Source organism: Coregonus clupeaformis, chromosome 3, assembly GCF_020615455.1.
Source record: "Coregonus clupeaformis isolate EN_2021a chromosome 3, ASM2061545v1, whole genome shotgun sequence".
NCBI lineage: Eukaryota > Metazoa > Chordata > Actinopteri > Salmoniformes > Salmonidae > Coregonus > Coregonus clupeaformis.
In genome coordinates this window covers 12,216,609-12,236,035 of record NC_059194.1, presented here as the reverse complement: position 1 = coordinate 12,236,035, position 19,427 = coordinate 12,216,609, and the positions used below count along the sequence as shown (strand labels likewise).

Genomic DNA, 19,427 nt, shown 5'->3' with positions numbered 1-19,427 from the left:
CTTCCTCTCTCTCCATCCCCCTCTTGCTTCCTCTCTCTCATCCCACTCTCTCTTCCTCTCTCCATCCCCTTATCTCTTCCTCTCTCTCCATCCCCATCTCTCTTCATCTCTCTCCATCCCCCTCTCACTTCCTCTCTCTCCATCCCCTTCTCTCTTCCTCTCTCTCCATCCCCCTCTCTCTTCCTCTTTCGCCATTCCCCTCTCGCTTCCTCTCTCTCCATCGCTCTCTCGCTTCCTCTCTCTCATCCCCCTCTCTCTTCCTCACTCCATCCCCTTCTCTCTTCCTCTCTCTCATCCCCCTCTCTCTTCCTCTCTCCCAATCCCCTTCTCTCTTCCTTCCTCTCCATCCCCTTCTCTCTTCCTCTCTCTCATCCCCCTCTCTCTTCCTCACTCCATCCCCTTCTCTCTTCATCTCTCTCATCCCCCTCTCTCTTCCTCTCTCTCCATCCCCTTCTCTCTTCCTCTCTCTCCATCCCCTTCTCTCTTCCTCTCTCTCATCCCCCCTCTCTTCCTCTCCTTCAATCCTCTTCTCTCTTCCTCTCTCCATCCCCTTCTCTCTTCCTCTCTCTCCATCCCCCTCTCTCTTCCTCTCTCTCCATCCCCCTCTCGCTTCCTCTCTCTCATCCCCCTCTCTCTTCCTCACTCCATCACCTTCTGTCTTCCTCTCTCTCCATCCCCCTCTCTCTTCCTCTCTCTCTTCCCCCTCTCTCTTCCTCTCTCACAATCCCCTTCTCTCTTCCTCTCTCTCCATCCCCTTCTCTCTTCCTCTCTCTCCATCCCCCTCTCGCTTCCTCTCTCTCATCCCCCTCTCTCTTCCTGTCTTTCCATCCCCTTCTCTCCTCCTCTCTCTCCACCCCCACTCTTCCTCTCTCTCCATTCCCCTCTCTCTTTCTTTCTCTCCATCCCCTTCTCTCTTCCCCTCTCTCCACCCCCTTCTCTCTTCCTCTCTCTCCATCCCCCTCTCTCTTCCTCTCTCCATCCCCTTCTCTTTTCCTCTCTCTCCATCCCCCTCTCTCCTCCTCTTTCTCCGTCCCCCTCTCTCTTCCTCTCTCTCATCCCCTTCTATCTTCCTCTCTCTCCACCCCCTTCTCTCTTCCTCTCTCTCCATCCCCCTCTCTCTTCCTCTCTCTCCATATCCTTCTCTCTTCCTCTCTCCATCCCCCTCTCTCTTCCTCTTTCGCCATTCCCCTCTCGCTTCCTCTCTCTCCATCGCTCTCTCGCTTCCTCTCTCTCATCCCCCTCTCTCTTCCTCACTCCATCCCCTTCTCTCTTCCTCTCTCTCATCCCCCTCTCTCTTTCTCACTCTCTTCCTCTCTCCCAATCCCCTTCTCTCTTCCTTCCTCTCCATCCCCTTCTCTCTTCCTCTCTCTCCATCCCCCTCTCGCTTCCTCTCTCATCCCCCTCTCTCTTCCTCTCTCTCCATCCCCTTCTCTCTTCCTCTCTCTCCATCCCCTTCTCTCTTCCTCTCTCTCATCCCCCTCTCTTCCTCTCCCTCAATCCCCTTCTCTCTTCCTCTCTCTCCATCCCCTTCTCTCTTCCTCTCTCTCCATCCCTCTCTCTTCTCTCTCTCTCCATCCCCCTCTCGCTTCCTCTCTCTCATCCCCCTCTCTCTTCCTCACTCCATCACCTTCTCTCTTCCTCTCTCTCCATCTCCCTCTCTCTTCCTCTCTCTCTTCCCCCTATCTCTTCCTCTCTCACAATCCCCTTCTCTCTTCCTCTGTCTCCATCCCCTTCTCTCTTCCTCTCTCTCCATCCCCCTCTTGCTTCCTCTCTCTCATCCCCCTCTCTCTTCCTGTCTTTCCATCCCCTTCTCTCCTCTTCTCTCTCCACCCCCACTCTTCCTCTCTCTCCATCCCCCTCTCTCTTTCTCTCTCTCCATCCCCTTCTCTCTTCCCCTCTCTCCATCCCCTTCTCTCTTCCTCTCTCTCCATCCCCCTCTCTCTTCCTCTCTCCATCCCCTTCTCTTTTCCTCTCTCTCCATCCCCCTCTCTCCTCCTCTTTCTCCATCCCCCTCTCTCTTCCTCTCTCTCATCCCCTTCTATCTTCCTCTCTCTCCATCCCCTTCTCTCTTCCTCTCTCTCATCCCCCTCTCTCTTCCTCTCTCTCCATATCCTTCTCTATTCCTTTCTCTCCATCCCCTTCTCGCTTTCTCTCTCTCCATCACCTTTTCTCTTCCTCTCCTCTCCATCCCCTTCTCTCTTCCTCTCTCTCATCCCCTTCTCTCTTCCTCTCTCTCTTTCCCCTCTCTCTTCCTCTATGCCAATCCCCTTCTCTCTTCCTCTCTCCATCCCCTTCTCTCTTCCTCTCTCTCATCCCCCTCTCGCTTCCTCTCTCTCATCCCCCTCTCTCTTCCTCACTCATCCCCTTCTCTCTTCCTCTCTCTCATCCCCCTCTCTCTTCCTCTCTCTCTTTCCCCTCTCTCTTCCTCTCTCCCAATTCCCTTCTCTCTTCCTCCTTCTCCATCCCCTTCTCTCTTCCTCTCTCTCCATCCCCCTCTCGCTTCCTCTCTCATCCCCCTCTCTCTTCCTCTCTCTCCATCCCCTTCTCTCTTCCTCTCTCTCATCCCCTTCTCTCTTCCTCTCTCCATCCCCCCTCTCTTCCTCTCCCTCAATCCCCTTCTCTCTTCCTCTCTCTCCATCCCCTTCTCTCTTCCTCTCTCTCCATCCCCCTCTCTCTTCCTCTCTCTCCATCCCCTCTCGCTTCCTCTCTCTCATCCCCCTCTCTCTTCCTCACTCCATCCCTTTCTCTCTTCCTCTTTCTCCATCCCCCTCTCGCTTCCTCTCTCTCATCCCCCTCTCTCTTCCTCTCTCTCCATCCCCTTCTCTCTTCCTCTCTCTCCACCCCCTCACTCTTCCTCTCTCTCCATCCCCTTCTCTCTTCCTCTCTCTCCATCCCCCTCTCGCTTCCTCTCTCATCCCCCTCTCTCTTCCTCTCTCTCCATCCCCTTCTCTCTTCCTCTCTCTCATCCCCTTCTCTCTTCCTCTCTCCATCCCCCCTCTCTTCCTCTCCCTCAATCCCCTTCTCTCTTCCTCTCTCTCCATCCCCTTCTCTCTTCCTCTCTCTCCATCCCCCTCTCTCTTCCTCTCTCTCCATCCCCCTCTCGCTTCCTCTCTCTCATCCCCCTCTCTCTTCCTCTCTCTCATCCCCTTCTCTCTTCCTCTCTCTCCATCCCCTTCTCTCTTCCTCTCTCCACCCCCTCACTCTTCCTCTCTCTCCATATCCTTCTCTCTTCCTCTCTCTCCATCCCCTTCTCTCTTTCTCTCTCTCCATCCCCTTCTCTCTTCCTCTCTCTCATCCCCTTCTCTATTCCTCTCTCTCTTTCCCCTCTCTCTTCCTCTATCCCAATCCCCTTCTCTCTTCCTCTCTCCATCCTCTTCTCTCTTCCTCTCTCTCCATCCCCCTCTTGCTTCCTCTCTCATCCCCCTCTCTCTTCCTCTCTCTCCATCCCCTTCTCTCTTCCTCTCTCTCCATCCCCTTCTCTCTTCCTCTCTCTCCATCCCCCCTCTCTTCCTCTCCCTCCATCCCCTTCTCTCTTCCTCTCTCTCCATCCCCTTCTCGCTTCCTCTCTCTCCATCCCCCTCTCTCTTCCTCTCTCCCCATCCCCCTCTCGCTTCCTCTCTCTCATCCCGCTCTTTCTTCCTCACTCCATCACCTTCTCTCTTCCTCTCTCTCCACCCCCCTCTATCTTCCTCTCTCTCTTCCCACTCTCTCTTCCTCTCTCACAATCCCCTTCTCTCTTCCTCTCTCTCCATCCCCCTCTCACTTCCTCTCTCTCATCCCCCTCTCTCTTCCTGTCTTTCCATCCCCTTCTCTCTTCCTCTCTCTCCACCCCCCTCTTCCTCTCTCTCCATCCCCCTCTCTCTTTCTCTCTCTCCATCCCCTTCTCTCTTCCTCTCTCTCCATCCCCTTCTCTCTTCCTCTCTCTCCATCCCCCTCTCTCTTCCTCTCTCTCCATCCCCTTCTCTCTTCCTCTCTCTCCATCCCCCTCTCTCTTCCTGTCTCTCCATCCCCCTCTCGCTTCCTCTCTCTCATCCCCCTCTCTCTTCCTCACTCCATCACCTTCTCTCTTCCTCTCTCTCCATCTCCCTCTCTCTTCCTCTCTCTCTTCCCCCTATCTCTTCCTCTCTCACAATCCCCTTCTCTCTTCCTCTGTCTCCATCCCCTTCTCTCTTCCTCTCTCTCCATCCCCCTCTCGCTTCCTCTCTCTCATCCCCCTCTCTCTTCCTGTCTTTCCATCCCCTTCTCTCCTCCTCTCTCTCCACCCCCACTCTTCCTCTCTCTCCATCCCCCTCTCTCTTTCTCTCTCTCCATCCCCTTCTCTCTTTCTCTCTCTCCATCCCCTTCTCTCTTCCTCTCTCTCCATCCCCTTCTCTCTTCCTCTCTCTCCATCCCCCTCTCTCTTTCTCTCTCTCCATCCCCTTCTCTCTTCCTCTCTCTCATCCCCTTCTCTCTTCCTCTCTCTCCATCCCCTTCTCTCTTCCTCTCTCTCTCTATCCCCCTCTCTCATCCTCTCTCTCCATCCCCCTCTCTCTCTCCTTTCCTCCATCCTTTCCTCATTATTCCAGGCGTTGCTCCCCGTCCGCAGTGTCCCTGGCCCCGATGCGCAGAGTGATGCTCAGCCATCACACATGGTAGTAGGCGGGCTACAGTGACATGTGTATGTCAGGCTCTGTCACTCATGTATGTTTTTACACCTCAGCTGTTTTCTGCGTGCACCGATCCCGACAAGAGGGCGGCGGCCTGGGGCTTGAGGAGGCTGCCATTGGCTCTTATTGTGACATATGTACTGTACCTCCCCAACATACGAAGCAACGAATAGTGTTTGAGGGACCAAGGCTATACACACACTGAACTGGCATTGGCTTGTCAATCCCGATAACCTTTCCACACTGTAGTGTTGACCTGAAGCGTACTGTGCTGGCTTGGATATTTTATTTTCACATTGTCCTTTGCAGCAAGGTGCCAGGAACTATGGTGGATGCATAACCAGGCCAGCCCAGTACAGCTCAGCTTTGCTAGACCATATAGCGTGAAAAGGGTAGGTCTATATCTGTGAGCAAAAGCATCTCATGGGATAATGTTACTCATGCATTGAGGCTCCAGTGCAACCCATTTCAGGGTTCATCACATCATCATTTCAGTCAACGGAAATTAAATGGCCTGACATGACCATTGGCTGACACATAGAAATGATTGCATGAAAGTTGAAATATTTGTTTGTTTCTCTGACTAACTGACTGACTGTCAGACTGACTGACTGTCAGGCTGACTGATGCTTTATTTGTCTTGGCATAAAATTACACTCAAAGAGCAAGACGTTCTCAAAACGTTCTCACTCACAAATCTAACCTTTCTCGCTATAATTCCCGCGCTCATCTGCCAGTTACTCAAACAAGGGCTTCAGATAAGACACTTCACTCTCTCGCATCCCTCTGAAGAGGAGACATTAAAGCACACAAAGCTTCGCCCCAAACTCCTTCAACAGATAAAACACACACACACACACTAACATTGCAACATTTCATGTTCAAGCAGTCAAGGATCCGTCAGTTGCCACTCTGTAAAATCTTTGTTTCGTTTTTCCACCACCTGATTAGTCAATTTTCCCCTTCCTGAGCTTTGAGAAGTCTCTTATTGAACGTGTTTAAATGCCTCATCAGAGCTTTCTCCTGGAGCCTGACTGAGTCTTCTTCTCAGCACAAAGCCCCTCGCCGAGACAGCATGCTGTGACCTTTACTTTATGGTGTACGGGATGTAGAGATGATTAATTGGATTAGGCTGATGAAATTTAGAGAAATACAAAAGCCCTAGTCTGGTGCCTTGATGGGAATCTTCGAAAATATCAAATTCTGTAATTCGCAACATATTAGCCCATCATACTGTATGTGTTGTCACATGTATCGGTCGGTGGCTTAAAGAGGAAGGCGACCAGATTAGAAGAGACAGATGTTTTTCTCAGAAAAAGGAAAGTGAGATGGAGGGAGGGAGGGGTTCGTCAGATTACAATGGAAACATCACAAGATCAGAGACTAAACGTGGAGCAGCATGAGTTTGTGTTGTGCCACTCAAACCAGACCCAACACTCTAGTAAGAGGCAAGGCAATGTGATTGGAATTCCACTATTGTTCTCATCTGTAATGTAATGATATTTTATATGGCAAAGCTGCAGTCATTGTCTGCATCCCAAATGGCACCCTACCCTATTCCCTTTATAGTGCACTTCTTCTGACCAGGACCCATAGACCTCTGGTCAAAAGTAGTGTACTCCAGATATAGGATCCTAATTTGACCAGTTTCTCACAGCAGGAAAATAATCCTGCAGCAACAGGAAAAGTGAATTATTGTGTGGATTATAATTACTGGACATTTCTGTAGGGGTTGATACATCTTTAGTTAGGGCAAATGAAGTCTGACATTTTAAAGTGGTAATTAAAAACGTTACAAAACTTTTAAAAACTTGAATACACTAAAAGTTAGCATTTGCTGGTGTGCAAATGGGGGTGGGGGGGTTGGGGGGGGGTTGAAGGTGATTGGAGATGTGAACTATGTGTTGACAGCATGACATCTACTTTGCATTTCCTATATGACAAGTTTGAATGTGTTCTGTGAATATTGTCCTGATGTGAAAGAGATTGCGTGGGGTGCGGGATGATGTGTAGGCATGTGGAATATGGAACCCAGTATCACTTCCCATCGCCTCTCAATATTAAAATGTAGACTATTTCTAGCTATCTCACAAAACATTTAGCGATTAGCATATTGCTGTAGCTAGCTATCTTGGTTTTGTTTACAGTATGGAGCTCCTTGACTATGAGAGGAACAAATTCAAGACACAGTCACAGAAATGCCTTTTGTTTTTGCAAAGCTTCAAACGCCTATTCTCGTCACACTGCAAAAAGCCAGAAATTGAACTGTACTGCATGTGCCATCTGCTTAAAATAGCTACTTATGTGGTCATCTATCAGGTAACAGAATGGGAGCATCTGGAAGCAGATTTACCTCAATTAGCACTGAACTAAACTTGACAAAAACAAAAGAAATCGAGAAAAAGGGTCTTACAGTTTCTCCACCGAAAGTCTAACACTTCAACACCAGAGAGTACAAAGACCACCTCACTTTTTTCCATTTCATTGAACACCGTAATGAAACCCAATAAAAACATTTCAAAATGCAATCTCTTTCCCGCATAAGGATAAGCATAAACTGAATCAATACCCGAGATAACTTATTTTCTTCCTGCTATATTCATTATCTGGAAACACAGGTGGAGGGAAAATCAAGCCACAGTAGTACACATTACCAATTCAAAAACACATTATAGCCAAAGGCCATTGCTTTACTGTCTAATTGTCTCCTCCACCAACTGATCTGGTATAATTAAGCCATGGAAGAAGGCTCTATTCTCCAGTGACTTCTAGTCTTTTCATCTGCAACCACAACTACAGGCAGGTCAACCAAACATCTCTCAGCTGCTGCTTCTCAACAATGGACAGGGGTTCCTCTGGGATGTCTATTGGAGCTGCATGTGTCTCGGGAGAGGGAATACTGTACACACAATGTAATTGCAGGTAGAAAGCCTTTGGGGAAGAGTTGCCACTGTTTTCTTGGCCAACTACTGTATACTATGCACCAGTCTGCTGCTGTGTGTAGTCTACCTGTCTCCTCGCTGGAACAGCTAATGGCAGTTTATTTTACGCTACTCTTTCCACTTGTATTTATCTGGTGTTTTATAGGAAATTCTGTGGTAACAATGGGTGCAATTCATTACTGTTGGTGACTACCTGGTACCAATGGTGCCCAGTGGTTCTTTTTTAGTGAATCCCTGAAAACAAACAAGTAATACTGTACATACAGTTGAAGTCGGAAGTTTACATACACCTTAGCCAAATACATTTAAACTCCGTTTTTCACAATTCCTGACATTTAATCCTAGTAAAAATTCCCTGTTTTAGGTCAGTTAGGATCACCACTTTATTTTAAGAATGTGAAATGTCAGAATAATAGTAGAGAATTATTTCTTTCAGCTTTTATTTCTTTCATCACATTCCCAGTGGGTCAGAAGTTTACATACACTCAATTAGTATTTGGTAGCATTGCCTTTAAATTGTTTAACTTGGGTCAAACGTTTCGGGTAGCCTTCCACAAGCTTCCCACAATAAGTTGGGTGAATTTTGGCCCAGTCCTCCTGAGAGCTGGTGTAACTGAGTCAGGTTTGTAGGCCTCCTTGCTCGCACACACTTTTTCAGTTCTGCCCACAAATGTTCTATAGGATTGAGGTAGGGCTTTGTGATGGCCACTCCAATACCTTGACTTTGTTGTCCTTAAGCCATTTTGCCACAACTTGGAAGTATGCTTGGGATCATTGTCCATTTGGAAGACCCATTTGTGACGAAGCTTTAACTTCCTGACTGATGTCTTGAGATGTTGCGGCAATATATCCACATCATTTTCCTTCTTCATGATGCCATCTATTTTGTGAAGTGCACCAGTCCCTCCTGCAGCAAAACACCCCCACAGCATGATGCTGCCACCCCCGTGCTTCACGGTTGGGATGGTGTTCTTCGGCTTGCAAGCAACCCCTTTTTTCCTCCAAACATAACGATGGTCATTATGGCCAAACAGTTCTATTTTTGTTTCATCAGACCAGAGGACATTTCTCCAAAAAGTACAATCTTTGTCCCCATGTGCAGTTGCAAACCGTAGTCTGGCTTTTTTTATGGCGGTTTTGGAGCAGTGGCTTCTTCCTTGCTGAGCAGCCTTTCAGGTTATGCCGATATAGGACTTGTTTTACTGTGGATATAGATACTTTTGTACCTGTTTCCTCCAGCATCTTCACAAAGTCCTTTGCTGTTGTTCTGGCATTGATTTGCATTTTTCACACCAAAGTACGTTCATCTCTAGGAGACAGAACACGTCTCCTTCCTGAGCAGTATGATGGCTGCTTGGTCCCATGGTGTTTATACTTACGTACTATTGTTTGTACAGATGAACGTGGTACCTTCAGGCGTTTGGAAATTGCTCCCAAGGATGAACTAGACTTGTGGAGGTCTACAATAATTTTTCTGAGGTCTTGGCTGATTTCTTTTGATTTTCCCATGTTGTCAAGCAAAGAGGCACTGAGTTTGAAGGTAGGCCTTGAAATACATCCACAGGTACACCTCCAATTGACTCAAATGATGTCAATTAGCCTATCAGAAGCTTCTAACGCCATGACATCATTTTCTGGAATTTTCCAAGCTGTTTAAAGGCACAGTCAACTTAGTGTATTTAAACTTCTGACCCACTGGAATTGTGATACAGTGAATTATAAGTGAAATAATCTGTCTGTAAACAATTGTTGGAAAAATGACGTGTGTCATGCACAAAGTAGATGTCCTAACCGACTTGCCAAAACGATCGTTTGTTAACAAGAAATTTGTGGAGTGGTTTAAAAACGAGTTTTAATGACTCCAACCTAAGTGTATGTAAACTTCCAACTTCAACTGTATATGTACTGGGTGCTGATGAGCCCCATCTACACCAACAAGCCAAATCCAAAAACAATAATGAATCTCCTCAAATCAAATCCTCGTTATTATACGTGAAGTCTTTCACTGTCTTTTTTTATATTCTTCTTCTTTAATCTTCTCCTATTCAAATCCTAATAGCATTATTCCATGAGGCTCGGCCTAGACTTCATATAGTAGTTTGGAACTTAACAAATATAAATGCCCTTAGTGTAAAACTGTAAAACAGTGGTTGACTCATAGATGATTATGAGAGTCCCCTGGGGCCTGGTTGATGACAAATGTTTTTGGGGACAAAGCAAAAGCCTCACTAATCACAACAGTGCTCTAGCGTCCTAGCTAGAGCACCTCTGGGAAATGTAGACTTGTGGAGTCAAGTGGGTTTCAAGCCCGGGCTTGCTCAACGTGACAGAGCTACAGATGTAGGATCTTAATTTTGTTGCTGAGAATTTTCCTGCTTCGCAGGAAATGCAGATTAGCTTCATGATTTACATACATTCACTGAAAACCTGCACTAACACACGTCTATGTTAACAGTATTGCACTTTTCATGTAGCCCCATTTTGGCCAGCTAATAGCCTATCTACCGATCAAGCAACATGATGAACTAAACATTCAAATCCTGTTGCTGCAGGATTATTTTGCAATGAAAATACTGGTCAAATTATGATCCTACATCTGTATTATCAGTCATTTCACAGATGCACTGTTTGTTTGCACTCTACATAAATGGCTATGTAATTGCACTTTTTGCACAGTTTTTGTAATTTAACAGCAATGTGTGGTTACAGAGTTACTGTCTTCTAAATGTCAGACTGGAGAAGAAATATTTGGAGATAGCTGCAGCCTGCTTGAGGGGGAGAATGCACACACGTACATGAACATACTCTCTCTCTCTCTCTCTCTCTCTCTCTCTCTCTCTCTCTCTCTCTCTCTCTCTCTCTCTCTCTCTCTCTCTCTCTCTCTCTCTCTCTCTCTCTCTCTCTCTCTCTGTCTCTGTCTCTCTTTCTCTCTTTCTCCCTCTCTCTCTCTCTCCCTCTCTCCATCAGTCCACAGGAAATATGCATGGGGCCGCAGTCAAAGGGATGTTTGTCAACGTCATGTGGAACGCGGAGCTGCGACGATGCTTGCATGTTAAGCAGCCCCTCTGCCTTTATCAAGCCAATCACAGGCGCTAGGAAAATGAGAAAATGCGGTGGGGCCCAGACACCTGGCATTAAGACACTCTCCCTCCCTCCTTCCATCCATCTCTCTCCTTGCTTCCCTCCATCCCTCTCCCTCCTTCCCTCCATCCCTCTCCCTCTTTCCCTCCATCCCTCTCCCTCCTTCCTTCCATCCCCCTCCCTCCTTCCATCCATCTCTCTCCTTGCTTCCCTCCATCCCTCTCCCTCCTTCCCTCCATCCCTCTCCCTCCTTCCCTCCATCCCTCTCCCTCCTTCCTTCCATCCCCCTCCCTCCTTCCCTCCATCCCCTCCCTCCTTCCCTCCATCCCTCCTTCCCTCTATCCCTCTCCCTCCTTCCCTCCATCCCTCTCCCTCCTTCCCTCCATCCCCTCCCTCCTTCCCTCCATCCCTCTCCCTCCTTCCCTCTCCTTCCTTCCCCTCCATCCCCTCCCTCCTTCCCTTCGTCCCCTCCATCCTTCAATTCCCTCCATCCCCCTCCCTCCTTCCCTCCATCCCTCTCTCTCCTTCCCTCCATCCGTCTCCCTCCTTCCCTCCATCCCCCTCCCTCCTTCCCTTCGTCCCCTCCCTCCTTCCCTCCCTCCATTCCCCTCCCTCCTTCCCTCCATCCCTCTCTCTCCCTTCCCTCCATCCCCCTCCCTCCTTCCCTCCATCCCTCTCCCTCCTTCCCTCCATCCCTCTCCCTCCTTCCCTCCATCCCTCTCCCTCCTTCCCTCCATCCCTCCTTCCCTCTCTCTCCATCCCTCCATCCCCTAATTCAGCCCTATCAGACACCTCCAAGCTTTGCATATGAGATCATCAGAATCAATCTGCGGCCCTATTTGTCTCCCTCTCTCCTCTTTTTCATTAACCGAAACAAATAAAGGCCTCCCTAATCCTTCGGCAAAGGTGCTTTTTTATTGGACGCTTAAGCCGTCAAGACAGGCTACTGCGCCTGGGTTTTACAACCGCTCAGTAATTCCTTTGTGCCGGCTGGACTCAAGTTTATCACTGTGTTTTGCTCATGGAGAGGGCCATGACCTGAATGCTACCTGCGGGTACATAAAGGCCTGGACACAGCATAGCGGCATGCACTCGTTCCCCCTACTAACGCTTGACTTTACAGGACCACAGGACGGATCTGCACTCTTTCTTTCTTTCTTTCTCTTTTTTTCTTTTTTTTTTTTTCTTTTTTTTCTTCTTCTTTTTTTTTTTTTCTTTTTTCTTCTTCTTTTTTTCTCTCTCTCTTGCATCACTACATCAATACAATCAACCCCTATGCATGGTGGGGTGACTAGCTATATAATAGCAGTCTGCGCGGGGTGCAAAGCTGCAGCCTTGGCCTTCACTGCATGACGATTGGGCAGTTCGCACATCGAGCAATGATTATTCTTTCTGCTACCACCTAAAATAACATGTGGTGGTGGAGCTGATAAGCTGGATCAATGCGTCTGGCACACTGTAAAGAAAATCAAGTTGCTTCAACTAAATATTCTTAAGTAACTTGTTCCACAGCCTTTTTTTTGTTTACTCAACTTTTCTGTCAAAGTGTTACCTGAATTTAAAAATAAATTGTTGGCCTAAACTTAGCTCCAACATGAGAAAACTTTTTTTCCAATTGTTTCATATGTTCATTCAACTAGAAATTATTATTTCGGTATCTTACCTAAAAAGGCTCTGGAACTAGTTACACACACAGTAGTTTTAACATACAATGTTTTCAACTTGTTGAGCAAACAAAGCATAATAAATTGACTGAATTTTGTCTAAGTTTTCTCAAGTTGGAGCTACGTTTGGGCCAACTTATGCTTTTTAGTTCAGGTAACACTTGGATCGAAAAGTTAAGTAAACAAAAACAAAAAAGGCTATGGATTCAGTTACTGAATAATAATTAGTTGAAACAACTAAATTAGTGTGTATATATATTTGTTTTACAGTACAGTTGTTCAAACCCCTTTTATTTTGAAATAGCTTAGCACACACAAAACAAAGGAGGTAGATGGAAGCCAAATAATCTATTTTGTCAGGCCTCCAAATTCACGCTTGGCACAGCTCGCTCTCATCCACAGGTTAGTCCCTATACCCGGGTAAACCTCTGAAATGCCTTGATTTATTTCTCTCAAATGTATCTGTCTGACCAGAATCTGTATAGAAGATCTGGTATGTTTCTGGAACATATGACCTTATAACTGGGCCTGAAGTTGTGGCTCAATCTGTTGACAGAACAGCCCTGTTAAATGTGACCATTCATTCACGTTAGAGGTCTTCACGGATCCAAAAAGTTGGACCTGTTCCAAAATGTACCTGGGGCTTTCCCACCCCAAACCGATACACACATAATTTTTGTTAAACATAGACACCCGTTTCGAACAGACCTGATGACAACTACACCCGTTCTGTACAGATCTGGTCAGATCCAGACCCGGTCCGATCCGATCCGAGTAATGGAAGCAGCAGAAAAGTCATTTTTTAAGCTACTTTATTAAAAGTAGTTGATAAAGCGTGAGAGGAGGGAGAGAGAGGTGCCGCCCAAGCAGGCGGAGGAGGGGCCGTACTGTGAGAGAGTGACACAGGGAGCAGGGAGGAGGGAGGGAGAGACAAGAGACAGCAACCAACCAAGCTGATTCGCGCTATAGTGGACTAATAGCAGCCATTGCTAGGTTATTTATTATCCAATATGATTACGTAGTACCTGTCTTGATTGCATCAAACCGTGAGAACCTAGTTAAGATAACGTTAGCTAGCTAGGCTAATTCGGGCTGCAGTGAATGTGCTTTCTTATTCTACACTTACAAATAACAACAACTCCATCCAGAATATTAAGTAGCAGCCTATCTGTTCGCTCCTGGTTGTTGTAGCCTATCCTTCTCCTTTAACTTTTAATTCCGCCATTTTAATGCCATCTTCCACTGATTAGATATCTCTTAACTTTTGCCACACATGGAGGCACTATGACTGTAGGCTATTGCCGCTTTTATGACTTATGATTGGCCAACAACAACAACAAGCTACATACGCCACGCTACACTCTTTTGAAAAGAAAGAGCAGCAGCATACATTTTAAAATGTCTCTCTCTCTCTCTACTGCAGCAGTCGCATTCGGATCTGTATGGGCCCTTCCGGACAAGTCAGGTTATTCGGGTACAGGTGGATCCGTGAAGACCTCTAATTGACATATACCAGGTGAACCCAAATTGACTATACTCTCTACAAAGACTAGATTATAACCCTAGTGACTATACTCTCTACAAAGACTAGATCATAACCCACAGTGACTATTCACACTGCAAAGACTATATAATAACCCACACACTATACTCTCTACAAAGACTATATTATAACCCAGAGCGACTATACAACCTACAAAGACTATATTATAACCACAGTGACTATATACCCTACAAAGATTATATTATAACCCAAAGTGACTATACACCCTACAAAGACTATGTGTAACCCACAGCGAATATTACATTTACATTTTAGTCATTTAGCAGATGCTCTTATCCAGAGCGACTTACAGTTAGTGAGGGCATACTTATTATTTTATTATACTGGTCCCCCGTGGGAATCGAACCCACAACCCTGGCGTTGCAAGCGCCATGCTCTACCAACTGAGCTACACGGGACTATACACCCTACAATTACTATTTTATAACCCACAGTGATTATATTCGCTACAAAGACTATATTATAACCCACAGTGAATTTACACCCTACAAAGACTATATTATAATCCACAGCGGCTATAAACCCCTACAAATACTATTTTATAAACCAAAGCGACTATACTTCCTACAAAGACTATTCTATAACCCACACACTATACTCTCTACAAAGACTATATTATAACCCAGAGCGACTATACAACCTACAAAGACTATATTATAACCACAGTGACTATATACCCTACAAAGACTATATTATAACCACAGTGACTATACACCCTACAAAGACTATATTGTAAAGCACAACGACTATACAACCTATAAAACTATATTATAACCCACATCGACTATACACAATACAAAGAGTATAATATTACCCACAGCGACTATACTCCCTAAAAAGACTATATTATAACCCACAGTGACATTACTCTCTACAAAGACTATATTATAACCCACAGCGTCTATACCCCCTAAAATACTATATTATAACCCACAGTGACAATACACCCTACAAAGACTATATTATAACCGACAGAGACCAAACTCCCTACAAAGACTATATTATAACCCACAGTGACTATACTGTCTACAAAGACTATACTATAACCCACAGCGACTATAAACTCCTACAAAGACTGTTTTACAAACCACAGTGACTATACTCCCTATAAATACTATTCTACAACCCACAGTGACTATAGTCTCTACAAATAATATATTATAACCCAGAGCGACTATACCACCTACAAATACTATATTATAACCCAGAGTGACTATACTACCAACAAAGACTATTCTACAACCCACAGCGACTATACACCCTAAAAAGACTATACTATAACCCACAGCGACAATACACCATACAAATATTATATTATAACAACAGCGACTATACTCTATACAAAGACCATATTATAACCCACAGCGACTATACACCCTACAAAGACTATATTATAACCCACATTAACTATACTCCCTACAAAGACTATATTATAATCCACAGCGACTCTACACCCTACAAAGACTATATTATAACCCACATTAACTATACTCCCTACAAAGACTATATTATAATCCACAGCGACTCTACACCCTACAAAGACTATATTATAACAGACAGCGACTACACTCTCTACAAAGACTATATTATAACGCACAACGTCTATACACCCATTGGATGCTGAAGCACAACGCAGCCATGACAATGAGTAGTGAGACTGAGAGTCGACCGGGACCGTCTTAACCATCACTCTCCCCTGTCCTGTACACCCACCCCCTGTCCCCCCTCTCCCCCAGGGCATTGGCACAGATTGGCACAACAGCAACACGCTGCAGGGACAGATCAGATCAGAGCGAACTAAGCGTGGTCTCACCTCTGGCAGCGGCATGCCGTTGATGATGAGGTCAGGCTGCTGGGGACCCTGCCCGCTGGCGAAGGGATGCTGCTGATAGCCACCGTGGTTGGGCCCGGCATTGCGCGAGTTCTGGTTCTCCACGTTGAGGAAGGTGCTCTCGGAGCGCCTGCAGCCCAGCGGCAGGCTCTGCTGGTGGTAGTCGAAGTAGTTGAGCGAGGAGGTGAGAGACGAGCAACTCACCACGTTCATCTTGTCCGTCTCCTCCACGTCACGCGGCACGAGGCGAATGTCGTTCTTGCTCAGCTTCTTCTTGCTCGACTTCTTCTGGCTGCCATACGAGTACTCCGCCACCCTGCGTAAGTAGAAGAAACTGAACAGACTCAATAAAGCAGTGCTCTGTCGTACCTGCCCACAGGCACACGCCGTTCAGCCAGAGGCGCCCCGCCCTGCCATGCCAGGGTGCTGACCGAAGCGTGCCGTGGTGGTGGCAAGCACATTGGTAAGCATCCGGGGTAGTGAGACAGAGGAGCCACGCTCAAGTGACCCCCCCCTCCACCCAAGCCTGACCGCCTTCCCCGGGCCACCAATGGAGCCGTCATCCCTCATTTGTTTTCATTTGCATGCTCGGCACAGTTGACATGTCACAAACAACAAGCACACACAATGCAAACATGCCAAACCACAAAAGCACACATGGCAACAACAACAGACGATACTGAAGAGCACAAACCAGAATCTGCCATCATATTAAAGCCCCACTGCTAATTCACTTTATTTTTCATTGTCAAGCAAGGCCCACTGGCGAAATGGAGTGCAGGAGAACTGTAAATTCAAATTCATTTAGAGCCTAGTCTCTGTGGCTGTTCCCTGACTTGAGCAGAGCATTTTTATTCTAATCAGCCCAAATGAGAAAGCCGGAGATTCTTTATGGAAAGGACGCTGCTGATGCTCGGGTCCATTCTCCATCCAGGCTTGCAGATTCTTATGAGGGGAAGCTGTATTTTAAGCAGCTTGTGCTCTGAACCCTTGAATCCCTCCTGACCCAGGCCTTTCCTCAGAGTTTTTAACGTGTCAAACATTTGCATGGACTCCCACTCACCAAAAGTCTATTTTTAGCCCTGGTTGGAAAGAGTGTGTTATTTACTCTTGTTTCTACCCTGCATCTAATAACACATGAGGCCCTGGCTGCATCTGCTGAAATGGCCCTGAAAGATTATCCATCCTTAGTATTTACTGGATGGATTCTCCTTTTCATGTAAGATGCTGTCTGGTCTGTCTGTTCATCCATGCCTTCATTCTGGCAAAGAAAATGGTAATAGCAGACTTCGAAGGTATCTTTCTCCAACTGTTATTAATTTCCATCTCTCTCTCTCTCTCTCACACTCTCTTTAGAGTCTGAGTAGGGGAGAGAAGAGACTGTGAGGGTAAAAAAAAGAGTGCATCATTCTGTCATTGTTCTCTCTAGTGCTTCTGGGCCCAAAATCAGAAAATGGACAGGAGAATCAAAGAGAATGAGAAATAAATTGCAGATAAGCACTGCTCAGGTTTCAGGTGGTAGCTAGCTACTCAGGAGCACTGCACATCAATATTGATTAAAGTACCCGGCAGGAAGAGGATTTTTTTTTTTTAAAGAGGAAGGTTACGTGGTTAGGTGGTGTTGGTCAGATATTATTTGATTCACCTTAGTTATTTGTTTGAATGGTTGGTTGGTTTCTAGTGGGTTTTTTATTAGAGAAATAGTGCATTGTGGGTCACATTCAAATGAGAAAGCATGCTGAGAAATGTACTAGGCTATGTTAATCAACATGACAATGAAAGCCATCTTTGAAAAACAAATCATCTGTAGCTCAATTGGTAGAGCATGGCGCTTGTAACGCCAGGATAGTGGGTTCGATCCCCGGGACCACCCATACGTAAAAATGTATGCACACATGACTGTAAGTCGCTTTGGATAAAAGCGTCTGCTAAATGGCATATTATATTATTATTATATAAAATGCCCTAAAACTCCTATAAATTGTCTTAATAACATAACTTATGTCTAGAGTCCTTTGCTTAGCTCTCTAAGAGCATTGGGTTTTCAGAATTAAAATTATGTTTTTATTCCTATGTCATTTAATTAGTCTGTGTGCTGTTTGTGTTGACAACAATGACTTTACTGAACAAAAATATAAACGCAACCTGTTTCGTGTGCTGAAATAAAAGATCCCTGAACTTTTCTATGCGAACAAAAAGCTTATTTGTCCCAAGTTTTTGGGACCAATTTGTTTACGTCCCTGTTAGTGAGCATTTCTCCTTTGCCAAGATAATCAAAATGACAGGTGTGGCATATAAAGAAGCTGATTAAACAGCACGATGATTACACAGATGCACCTTGTGCTGTGGACAATAAAAGGCCCCTCTAAAATGTGCAGTTTTGTCACACAACGCAATTGGCATGCTGACTGCAGGAATGTCCACCAGAGCTGTTGCCAGAGAATTTAATGTTCATTTCTCTACCATAAGCCGCCTCCAACATCGTTTTAGAGAATTTGGCAGGACTGGCCACCCCTCAGAGCCTGGTTCCTCTCTAGGTTCCTTCCTAAGTTCCTGCCTTTCTAGTGAGTTTTTCCTAGCCACCGTGCTTCTACATCTTCATTGCTTGCTGTTCGGAGTCATAGGCTGGGTTTCTGTATAGCACTTTGTGACATCTGCTGATGTAAAAAGGGCTTTTTAAATGCATTTGATTGATTGATTGATGTCTCAAGTTTTGAGGGAGCGCGCAATTGACATGCTGACTGCAGGAATGTCCACCAGAGCTGTTGCCAGATAATTTAATGTTCATTTCTCTACCATAAGCCACCTCCAATGTCGTTTTAGAGAATTTGGCAGTACGTCCAACCGGCCTCACAACTGCAGACCATGTGTAACCACGCCAACCCAGGACCTCCACATCCGGCTTCTTCACCTGTGGGATCGTCTGAGACCAGCCACCCAGACAGCTGATGAAACGGAGGAGTATTTATGTCTGTAATAAAGACCTTTTGTGGGGAAAAGCTAATTCTGATTGGCTGGGCCTGGCTCCGCAGTGGGTGGGCCTGGCTCCCAAGTGAGTGGACCTTTGCCCTCCCAGGCCCACCCATGGCTGCACCCCTGCCCAGTCATGTGAAATCAAAAGATTAGAGCCTAATGAATTTATTTCAATTGACTGATTTCCTTATATGAACTGTTACTCAGTAAAATTGTTGAAATTGTTGCATGTTGGGTTTATCTTTTCGTTCAGTAGAAGCTATGTATCTTAACAAGTGAGGCTTTAGAGGTGCTATCCTACACATTTAGAATACTGAATGTAAAGATGCTCTCCTACTAGGTGAAACCCTCATCAAATCTACATCTCTAAAGAATAAGGATTGGAGAAACCTGATGTGGATATCTCACCAACCATCACATGATACTGCAAATACATGACTGCTTTAGATTTCAAATCAATAGGTGATCAATATTAACCATTAGCCATGAATATGTGAAAAGTTTCATTCCAGAACGCTATATATCAATTTTCAGAAATGTTGGTAAATTAGCTTTTATTCTTTAAAGAACTTATGAAAGAGATTAGTGTGTCTGTTCACTATCTAATCATGGCATGGGGTTGTTCAATGACAAACATATATTTGTTTGAAATCTATCACTTGAAACAAATAATCATGTTTTTTTTGCAAAACACTATATATCCGCCTCACTCTCTAAGTTTTACAC

The 19,427-nt window shown here is 45.7% G+C and overlaps 1 protein-coding gene across 6 annotated transcripts in view; it reads right to left on the bottom strand.

Moving 5' to 3' along the window:
* Positions 1-19,427, bottom strand: part of LOC121540670 (protocadherin-19-like) — a 112,187-nt gene that overhangs the window by 88,695 nt on the left and 4,065 nt on the right. For 2 of the 6 annotated variants that reach the window (XM_041849678.2, XM_041849687.2), the window contains exon 2: positions 15,711-16,062. In XM_041849678.2, coding sequence (XP_041705612.2) covers positions 15,711-16,062 — 352 coding nt within the window. The remainder of the gene's footprint in view (positions 1-15,710; positions 16,063-19,427) is intronic. The other 4 variants (XM_041849695.2, XM_041849703.2, XM_041849713.2 and 1 more) reach the window with 3 other exon arrangements.